The sequence below is a fragment of the Solanum pennellii genome, chromosome 9 (assembly GCF_001406875.1).
Source record: "Solanum pennellii chromosome 9, SPENNV200".
NCBI classification, from domain to species: Eukaryota; Viridiplantae; Streptophyta; class Magnoliopsida; order Solanales; family Solanaceae; genus Solanum; species Solanum pennellii.
Genome location: NC_028645.1, coordinates 82,386,991 through 82,398,338, shown reverse-complemented (window position 1 = coordinate 82,398,338; position 11,348 = coordinate 82,386,991). Strand labels below are relative to the sequence as shown.

Sequence of the window (11,348 nt, the reverse complement as noted above, 5' to 3'; positions counted from 1 at the left end):
CACCCCATCACATAGCCGTCTCGTTTTATTTTATGTGTTTTAATTTTACGCGATATATATTTTAGTATATTTTTATTTTTATATAAAATTCGAATCTAAATAGACATCTACAAGATTTATTTTCATATAAAAATTAATAAAAACATTATATTATAATGGTCGGTGGAGATAATAGCTAGGGTTGATGGTTTTGGGTATTGAGGAGGGTGTAATGGCTAATGGTGGTATTGTGTGTAGTAGTTATAGTTAAATGATGATTATAATAGTGACTGATGGTTGTGTTGGACGATAGTGACGGTTAATAGTGAAAGTAAGTGATATTGGTTGAAGTTTTATAGTAATGATTAATAATGGTGATTGTGTGTAGTAATTTGTAGATAATTATGATTGTAAATGATGGTTAATGTCGATGATGCTTGATTATAGTTATGAACAGTAATGGAGGTTGTGTGATGATAATTGAGATGGATGAATTCAACAAATTGTCATCGTTATAAATATTAATCATTCATACCTAAAGTGATACTAAAAGAAACCAGTGGTTTGGGCTTGAGACCTATATTGGAGGTCTCAAGTTTGAAATCTCTTGCCATCAAAAGTACGGGATTTGCCTTCTAGGTCGAGCTCGTCACATCAGGCTTGTCTAGTGTGAATTACCTCTCCTATGTGATTTACAAACTATTGCAAAGAAGCGAGGGTTTTACCTTATGCGCACCCAAAGGGTAGCGGCTGCGGCTTTCACTTGTCATTAAAAAAAAACACTTAATGGTTAAGATTTGAATGTTAAAACATCCTGAACATTTTTCATGATTATGAAAAATATGAAAGATTTGCACCAAGACTTCAGCAGTAAATTAATCACACAAGAAACAGAAAACTTCAGGGCAAATAACATTAAAAGTACAGTCAAGTGAGCATATCTCTGAAGATACTTAATAGTACAGCCAGCTGCTGTACATCTTCTTGTACATATGATACCTTTCCCAAAACCCCCAAAAGAAGATAATGAAAACGAAGAGGCCATGGAACTAGATGTAAACCAAAAGATGGGAATAGTGCAGAAGGGGGCTAAACGCGACCATCCCACAGGCACTCATTGCGAACTTTGTTAGACCTTAAAAGGCGCTCCACGTCTGCTGGAGGGTTCATTCCAAGTTTCTTGGCACGCTCCCACCTGTCCAGTCTGTTCATTCCAAGGCATGGCCCATAAACCATATTCATGTCGAATTGCCTCAACACTTCCTCATTCTGATCATAATTATCTGCAGATTTGGCAATAGCAAGACACACAAAAGCTACCTCTTTCAGATCACGAAATATTAGGGGGAAAAAGAGAGAGAGAGAACCATAACTTTCAGAATTTGAAAAAAAAACCACTATCTTTTATAAGCACAATACCAAAAGAACAGAGATTATATTTCGTGCCTGGTGGACAGCCTTTTTGCTAAACGATAGAGACAAGTGGACAAGCAAATTTCAGTAGCCACAGTTTTGATACATCTAGTACTAATTCATGGCTAAAACGAGAAAATAACAACTTTGACCTCTCCCACCCCGTAAAAGAATATAGCCAATGTTCAATATGATATTATTATGCCCAAAAAATCTTGACAAAATGGTTCTCTTGAATCAAAAATTTCATAAACTATGTCTCTAATTAATTAAAAGTATGAACTTCTAATGTTAGTATGGCAAGGCATAGGCATAAGGACTAAGGCAAGCATTCAACAAGAGAGATGCCAGTTTTTAAGCAAGTTCAACATCATTGACTCGACAAAAATAGACGTGTTCTTCTTCTGAAAAAATCTGTTTACCCCCACTCTTCAAGCATTTTTCAATTATTCATCACAAATTGGCTTCTAATATTTTAGATGAATAAAGTATCTTAAAGACGATATCCAAACAAAACGAAAGAAGAACATATGAAATGAGATAATTGGCTGTAAGTGGAAGACACGGGATAGAAATTATTCTACCTCGCAACAATCAGATCTTGCGAAAAGCTATATTATTACCTTGGAGTAAATCTCCTTTACACTACCTTTTTTTTTACTAAGTGACTACCATACAAAAAGCTTCTTCTTTTTAAAAATAATGGTGGTGTTGAGTAGAGCTTTAGCACACCTCGACTATACCACCTTACTTACTGAATAACTATTATACAGAAAGCTATTGCGCACTCCTAGTCCCTAGTCAGTCAATACTAATACAAGAACAGCTGCACCACCAACCAACATGAGAGTTGGTTATAGACTATCCACCATCTCGCTTGAACTTTAGCTTAAAGAGACTCGCCAACTCTAACCAATGGAAATATAATATAGTAAAACAGCAAAAACACAAGTACCATAATCAACCTCCCTAAATGTTTACAGAATTCAAAATGTTTTCTTCGTTTCCATTTTTTCTTCCAAAACTATATCAAAGTCAACAATTTGCTAAGCAAGTCGAAAGTCCCTACTCAACCATACCTCGGAAAAAAAAGCTGTAAAGGTGTCCCTTTTCTCACAAAGCAACACAACAAGTACACACATATCAAATTGCTTGAGTCTGAAACGAAGTTGTTTTCGTCTTCAACGTTTTAGACTCATAGTAATCATTAACTTTGTGGGTTTAGTTCGCATTTAAGATTTGCAGGAATCCCTAATTTATAACAAACCAGAAGCAAGATTCCACTAAAGGATCACCATAACTCAAACCACAAGCATGTGAACAAAAACAGAGAACTCCTAATTCCCCTCAAAAACAAAAACAGATAAACAAGATTAAACAAACCCTAATACCAAAATTAAGAAGTACCCATTACGCAATAGAGTTAAAATCGAAAAGGGGTGAAAGAAATTGGTGTTTTAAATTGAAAAAATCTGACCTTTCAAATCAAGAGAGCCATGGGAGATGAGTGCTGAAGGCTGAGTAACATTAGAACCAATAGCTGCAGCATTTTTTGGTTTGGTGGATTTTGATTTCGATGGTTTTGTGATGCCTCCACTCTTCTTCTGCTGCTTGAAGAAACCTTTCATGCTCGATTTCGACGCCATTTTTTCTCTCTCTGAGATTTTCAAATTTCAAATTTGTTCTTGTTGAGGAAGATGAAGATTTTATTGAGTATTTTTGAGTTAGAAATATACATGTTGGATTTTGGGCCAAATAATTGGGCCTCTTCTCTTTTGAGTCCATAAAAGATTGATGGATATGTATGATTTTGGGGTTCGGTTTTATACGTTCCTAATTTTTATAAGATAGATTTTGAATTTTATATCTCGCTTAACTAATATGTAACGAAATAACTTTTGATCTCATCGAGTATAAGTTGTGAACATAACTTTGCTTTTTTTATGAGTTAATAGTTCGGGTTATTTCAATATAATGAACCCTACATAATTGGTTATAGATTTTGTGCTTCATAAACAAAAGTTATTTTGGTGATTCAAGTATTCACAAGTCAATAAAATTGAAATTTCTGCTTAATGGATAAAACGTTACACTATATTCACTTGTTATTTTTTGAAACGTTTCAAACTATGTGATATAGACAAAATTAAATTATATGAACATTGAACTTATGTATGATAGATGGACAATAAAAGTTTAATTTTTTAAGTGAAGTTACAAATTTAAAATAATTTCCATATTTTTAAATAATTTTCTGACTGCCTATAGACTTTTATTTTACCTTCAATTATGTTATAGTTGGCAAGTGTTATCATAAGGAATGATTTTGCATAACATATAATCTATGAATCAAGGTAATTTCTTCGTTTTTTTAATTTTATCTCGAGATAATAAGAGAAATTTTATTTTAATGTGTTGTATTTAGTTAAAAAAACAATTTAAAACTAAAATGATTCAATTATGATAAGCACGTAGAAGTAAAACACAAATTTTACACGCATATATAAATGATAGAAGGACCAATCAAATTTGTTGTTATAAGACTATTAATTAATTTTATTTTTGATTTATACATAAATTTTCAAGTGATTTTTCTTTTTTCTGGGGTTTTTTTTCCACATAATTTATAGAGTGTTATAATTAAATTTCTATAATTATCACATTTATAATTTAACCAAACATAAGATTATTTAACACGTTTGAGGAAACAAAAACAAAATTTATTAGCTCTGATTAATTAATATTAATATGTAATGTAAAATATACTTATAAAATATACTTATAACTAGTTTTTAAGCTGAAGAATTTGATGGAACTTGAGTTATTGTGTTATATACTCACCTAAATTGTCATTAGTTTCAACAGATCACACTAATTATCTTTTGAACCTATATTTCTTATGTATAAACAAAGTTTAAATTGTTTAAAAGTTATATGTTAAGATTAAACATATATATTTGATCATTATATTTTGTGATTAATTATACCATAGCTTTTCTTTTTTTGAAAAATTACTTAAGTAAATTTATACTACTTAATTACTCATCATAACTACAATTTGCTATAATTACCACACGTGATTAACATTATACATTAATTATGTGGGTTGACTTCGAGTTTGTATGATTAGTCACGTTTGTATATATATAATTCGGCAGAATATACAAATACAGACATATGTATGATATACAATTATCTAACCAATATAATATACAATTCACCTCTCTCCCACTCTCTGCCCTCTCTCTCGCCTCTCTCTCAATCTTGCTCGCTTCTTTCCTCCCTCTCCCAATCTCGTTTTCCATATATACAATTACATATATATAATATACAAATATCTAACCGATATATATATATATATATATATACAATTCGCCTTCTACCAATCTTTGCCCTCTCTCGCTCGCCTCTCTCCTCTCTCTCAATCTCGCTCGTCTCTCTCCTCCCTATAACATGTAATTACGAATTGTAATTATCAAATTGTAGTTATGAAGAGTAATTAGGTTATTTTTAAGTGCTATATGTGAAAATTATTTTTTTTTTTAATGATAAAGAGGAATAAAGGATTATTATACATTTGTAGAAATTAATTTACATGAAATCTAATTATAACAAGTTTTAAAAGTATCATGAAAAAAGTAAATATTAGAATAACTTGACACAAAGAAAAGACATGAATAATTTGCCAAAATTCACATAACTAAATCCAATACGTATTAGAATTAGGACAATATTAATTAATTGATATTCGAAAAATAAATAAATAAATAAATAAATGAATAAATAAATAAATTGTTAAAATTGGGACAATATTAATTAATTGATATTTGAAAAATAAATAAATAAATAAATAAATGTGTATATATTTTCCATTAGTTTGAAGACATAAATATATTTTACATCTGGTTTTTTCTTCTCTACTCAACCTTTAGCGATCTCTACTGTAGTGGCCGCTTCTTCTGGTTTTCACTTTCAGGTTAGCTCTTCTTGTCAATCCCCCCTACCCCCCAAACAACCCCCTCATTTATTGGACTCTAAATTGTTGTATTAACATATGAGGGGGAAAAAGAATGGGGAAGTTGTTGTCTTTACTGTTTTTCTTGTACAGATTGTTGGGTATATGGTTTAACTGAGTACCCTTTTGGCTATATGGGTGTTTGAGCAAAAAAAATTGGTCTTGGCCATGATTGGTTGGTTGGTTCTTGCAATTTGCTTATTTGGGTTGTTAGTTGAAGAGATTTAAGTAAAAATAAGTGGGAATATGGGTATTTTTGTTTAAATTTTGGTTGGAGAATTTGATGTAGTTAAAGTACTATTGATTTGTTTGATGGGGTTTGTTGAATCTTGCTGATTGTGTGGTTCTGTCAAAAGTTTTGAAATTTAAGTACTCTTAAATGCTACAAAATTGAGTCTTTTTGCTTTTTATTTTGGTGGATTTTGAGGTGGGGTGGGGGTGGGGGTTTCATGTTTGCATATTGTATTAGGAGCTGCTAAATTTTACTAAGGTTTTGGATTCTGGATTCATTTGCTCACATGTACTGTTGAGAGGCTTATTTCTGTATTTTATATGTTTAGTTGTGTTTTTTTTTCTGTCTATGAAGAAGTATTGTTTTTATTATTAGTATAAAAGAAAAATACTTTATTTTGTTTCAGTGTGGTTGATGTACTTTGTGTTACAGTGATTAAATTCAAGCTTTAGTGTCTTTAGGCAGGATGAAGCAATTTTTGGTGGTGAAGAAAAGATAACATGTTCTGTGTGGTTACATGAATAAATCATCTTCTTATTGAAGCTGACTAGATATTATCATAGTTCTTACCAATTGTTGTTTTTGCTGTCTTACATTGACTCTTAGACTGTACTCAAAATTTTCTCCATTTTGAAGCTTATTTTTTGGACAAATTCTCTGACTAGTTTGGGATTGAGGCGAAGTAGTTTTCTTATTGTTATTGTTTTTTGGGGATAATTCTTCCAAACTAAACCCAATTTGGCAAGTCATAATGACCCTACCCCCTTCTTATTATTAGTGTATGGTGGTGTCTTCTGTTTCTGTTTGGGTGTCCATATTTAATCATGCCTCTTTTTTTTTTTTTTTTGATGATTTATATTCTTTATTCTAAGAGAAAAGATCTAAATATATGTATTTACGTCAACCTCCTTTGTTAATTGTGAATATGTGTTTAGATTTACTTTGTATTGCTGAATAGTCCTCTTGCCTTTGCTTTCCATCTGTTATAGGTTTAGCCTTACTGGTTTATAGCTTGGGAAATGGATGTTGGAGGAAACTCCTTAGCATCTGGTGCAGATGGAAAGAAGAGAAAAGTAAGTTATTTCTATGATCCTGAAGTTGGTAATTACTATTATGGACAAGGCCATCCGATGAAGCCACATAGAATGCGGATGACACATGCTCTTCTTGCCCACTATGGTCTATTACAACACATGCATGTTCTGAAGCCAAATCCTGCTAGAGATAAGGATCTCTGTAGGTTTCATGCTGATGATTATATTGCTTTCTTGAGAAGCGTAACACCAGAAACACAGCAAGATCAGCTGAGGCAGCTGAAGAGGTTCAATGTCGGGGAGGACTGTCCAGTTTTTGATGGTCTTTATTCCTTCTGCCAAACCTACGCTGGAGGTTCTGTTGGTGGGGCAGTTAAGTTGAACCATGGACACTGTGATATCGCTGTAAATTGGGCTGGTGGATTGCATCATGCCAAGAAATGTGAAGCATCTGGTTTCTGCTATGTGAACGATATCGTGTTGGCTATTCTGGAGCTACTCAAAGTCCATGAGGTATTTCATTATTGCTGTTCTTACTCACTTTTTTCCAAATGGAGGTTGATTGACTGATTGACAAAATTGGTCAGGACACATTTTTCACATTTTCTCACTATTCCTTTACTATTCACACATTGACATCGTGTCATCAAGCTATATTGTGATATTGTGATAATCAGCCATCCCATGGACAGGCTACTTTATCATGTACTCTTCAGGAAAACACATTAAATAAAATAACTAGCCTCATTGGATTAGGTTAGAGAGTAAGTTGCTCGGACTCTTTACGTTCGGTATCGCATCTGTGTTGACACGACATAAGTGTGGGTGTGGGAGCCGTACCGGCTTAAGTCAACCGGTTTTGGATACTTTGACCAAAAATCAACGTTGAAATTTGGGACAGCTACAATGAAATCTGTAATCAAAACAAAAGCTAAGTTGAAATTGGATTTTTTTTGGGAGTACCTTGAATATATAAAATTAAACTCGAGTCGTTTTCTGTAATCAAAACAAGAAATGGCGTTAACCTCTCATCCCTCACTACTCTTCCTTCCATTTCAGTTTAACCCGCTATGACATGTTCTTATTAGCTTTAGAATTATCAACAAAACAACACGATGTTAGCTTTCCAATTCTTTTTTAATTTTGTTTTGAAACTGGTTAAGTTGGTGTTAGCTTTACAATCATTAACTAAATGTCAATCGTACGCTTGCATCCAACACATAATAATCACATTTACATTCCTAAGCTGTATAAGTTCTTCATTGCTAATTTACCTTGTTTATATCACTGTTGCAGAGAGTGTTGTATGTGGATATTGATATCCATCATGGTGATGGCGTGGAAGAGGCATTCTATACTACAGATAGGGTCATGACAGTTTCCTTTCATAAATTTGGAGATTACTTTCCTGGTACAGGGGATGTACGTGATATTGGTTATGGAAGTGGAAAATACTACTCTCTAAATGTTCCACTAGATGATGGAATTGATGATGAGAGCTATCAGTCCCTCTTTAAGCCTATTATGGGCAAAGTGATGGAAGTTTTTAAGCCTGGTGCTGTGGTCTTGCAATGTGGTGCAGATTCCTTGTCTGGCGATAGGCTAGGCTGCTTTAATCTCTCTATTAAAGGTCATGCTGAATGTGTCAAGTACATGAGGTCTTTCAATGTGCCATTGTTGTTGCTTGGTGGAGGCGGCTACACAATACGTAATGTTGCTCGTTGCTGGTGTTACGAAGTAAGCAAGTCGTTTATCCTATCAGTTTGTGCATACATATAATGAGTGATGATTGAATTAGACTTGACTTCTCTTCTTTTCGGTACGTTATTATTGTGAATATGTTTTTAATGAAGTAACCTACCAAGAAAAGAAAAAGAGAATGATTTTTTACTGTAGTTTAACAACATATTACCCATGAATAGGGATGTGCATGGTTTGGTTTGGTCTGTTTGTTAAAAATAAAACCAAACCGAAGGCTCAAATTGTCAGATTTTCTCATTTATACCACGAACATGCCAATATGCGAGTTCAGTAAATGTATGTCTATGAACTTGAGTCTGACATGTTTGCTTCTTGCAGTTTAATCTATAGTTGTGTGAGTATAAGTGGATACTGTGTTTTTTTACAAAGTGTTTCAGTCTAAAGAATGCAAAGTTCTGAAAATGAATGTATTCTCCTTCCATTTTAAATCAAATGTCTATTAGAAGGTCTGCGTACATCTCACCTTCCCTAGACCCCACTTGTGGGACAATTACTGGGTTTGTTGTCGTTGTTGAGTTGAAAATGCATGCTTGTTGGTAGTAGAAGTGGATAGCATGTGGGGCACAAACTGTTAATTTTAGTTTTTACTGTATAACGTTGAAAAGGCGACTACTATGGAAATGGTAGATGTTTACTTCTCCGCATACCCACCATAGCCAACCTCTCACACCTCCTGTCTGGGGAGGGAAGGACTTAAGGTACCGTAAAAAGGATAGCCTAACCATTCTTTGGAGGAGAATGTTGTATATTCCCCAAGTACTCTATTGGACCTTTTCTTCTAAAAAAATTTGAACCGTTAACTGTACTTTGTAATGTCTGTTGTGATTTTCTTATACTTATGAATTGTTCTTCTGTGTTTGAGCAGACGGGAGTTGCATTAGGAATAGAGCTTGAAGATAAGATGCCTCAACATGAATATTATGAATACTTTGGTCCAGATTATACCTTGCATGTTGCTCCAAGTAATATGGAGAACAAAAATTCTCGTCAGATTTTAGAAGATATAAGATCAAAGCTGCTTGATAATCTTTCAAAGCTTCAGCATGCCCCAAGTGTACAGTTCCAGGAGCGACCACCGGATACTGAATTGCCTGAGGTTTGCTTTCATTTACCTTACATTGCTCTCGGAAACATTACCATTCTCTACTAAGTGTTTGAGTTTCAGTTTCCAAGATTGGGTTATAATTTGAAACAAAATCGTTGGGTCGTGCTGCTATTTGTTTCCATATTTGCCACTTTCTACATTTAGCTTTTTATGTTCCATTTCAAGAGATGCAAACATAACTCTTCCCTGTGTATGATAAGCTTCCATATTTCTGTTGTTGATAAGAATATTGTTGGATTTTGAACCCAGGGCTTTGGATCGACGGTAAGGACACAACACCTGATGTGTGGGCTAAGCACACATCATGGGTTCAAATCCTACTGTGGACAAGGCCTTGTAATTAAGTTGGGAGGAGGGTATAAGGTTCCTAGTAAGCCACAGGAGATTTATCTGATATTGAAAAAAAAATGTTGGATTTTTATGTTGGAAGATGTTAATGTATTTTTGCAACTTTCAGGCTGATGAAGATCTAGAGGATGCAGATTCAAGATGGGATGCTGATTCTGACACGAATGGCGAAGAACGGTACTTCACTTTTTCTATTTTATTCGATAGGTTTGTTCTTCAACCTGTACCCTGTTATCTTGCTTATTATGAAAAGGGTGATTTCATACAGTAAGCCCAATCCTAGCAGAGTGAGGAGGGAACATGTTGAACCCGAAGGAAAAGGCGCGGTATGTGTCAGCCTTTACTTTGTATCTGAAGCAATGTTTAGATGCAATCATCTGTTTTTTTGTTGTATGTCAATGATTCAATTTGGTGTCCGTTGTTTCAGTGCAGGCATTAGTTTAACAAAAATAATTCCTCCTCCATTTCTAATGAGCTACAAATTATTTCCTTGATATTGATGGATTCTTGCGTCATATGAAGCTTGTGGTTGCTATTCTGTTCATTTTGAGTTTGCTTTCTTATGCTTTGGCCTTGTATGGTCGGTGGGGCCTTGTGTCAAGTTTACTAAATAAATAAAACGATACTCGACTTCCACCCTTCTCCTCTCATTATAATGTAGTATAGCCATATGCTTCTATTGCATCTGGCAATTTTTTTGTTATTCCATGAACACTATACATCTTAAATAAGATCCCTCCTCTCGTTCTTGCTTAACCCTTATCGATCATTTTTCTACTGATTGCCATATGAAACTGTAACAATAGTTTCTTTCCGTTCAAATTTTCAGGACGATATGAAAACAGAAGAGCACCTAAGAGAAGTAGAGTCGACATTCGCAGAGTCAACAAGTTTGAAGGTTCTTAGAGCATTATATTCACTTTTATTAACCGTAAAACGAAAGGATTGCTTAGATCTAACAGCTCTTTCATTTCCTCATTGAATGTTGTTTTAATTCAGGGTGGCAATTCAAGTTCTACACTGATAGATGGAGGACAGATTAAAGTGGAACAAGGAAACTCTAACAAGCTTTTTGATCAACCAACTGATATTATCTCTTAAATAGACTTTTTCAATCTTTTAAACTTTACTGTAATGTATGATCTTCAAATTATACATTTGAGTCTACTTGTTATGCACACTAATTTACAGATATGATATGATCCATGAACAATCTCCCTCACCTCCCCGAATCGAAATCGCGCTTCTTTCATTCATGTTAGTTGAAGAAAAAGAACATGCCAATATGTCAATTGTCAAGATTTTGGTGGAAATGAGGCCCAAATAGAATGTGGTTAATCATATATGTTGAATCAGATCAATTCGCTCTGATAAAGTTGTTGTGATGTGATTATGAGGTTGTTCGAGTTGTGATGGTCTTTCAAATTGAGAGAGAATGATTCAAATGTCTGATAAAATTGT

At 33.9% G+C, this 11,348-nt stretch overlaps 2 protein-coding genes across 3 annotated transcripts; one reads left to right on the top strand and one right to left on the bottom strand.

Moving 5' to 3' along the window:
* Positions 1-842: 842 nt before the first annotated feature.
* On the bottom strand, positions 843-3,095 carry LOC107029494. The gene is made up of 2 exons (XM_015230923.2): positions 2,870-3,095; positions 843-1,262 (listed from the first exon to the last, which is right to left on the bottom strand). Exons 1-2 carry the CDS (start codon positions 3,036-3,038, stop codon positions 1,069-1,071), a joined length of 363 nt encoding a protein of 120 aa, XP_015086409.1. The 5' UTR covers positions 3,039-3,095; the 3' UTR covers positions 843-1,068.
* Positions 3,096-5,271: 2,176 nt separating this feature from the next.
* Positions 5,272-11,125, top strand: LOC107031546 (histone deacetylase 19). 2 transcript variants are annotated; one of them, XM_015232960.2, is made up of 8 exons: positions 5,272-5,368; positions 6,629-7,186; positions 7,970-8,410; positions 9,300-9,530; positions 9,997-10,064; positions 10,156-10,213; positions 10,717-10,785; positions 10,887-11,125. In XM_015232960.2, exons 2-8 carry the CDS (start codon positions 6,659-6,661, stop codon positions 10,986-10,988), a joined length of 1,497 nt encoding a protein of 498 aa, XP_015088446.1. In that variant the 5' UTR covers positions 5,272-5,368; positions 6,629-6,658; the 3' UTR covers positions 10,989-11,125. The 2 variants fall into 2 exon arrangements, with proteins under 2 accessions (XP_015088446.1, XP_027767576.1); XM_027911775.1 differs by having other exon boundaries at positions 5,286-5,368; positions 6,651-7,186.
* The last annotated feature ends 223 nt before the right edge of the window (positions 11,126-11,348 follow it).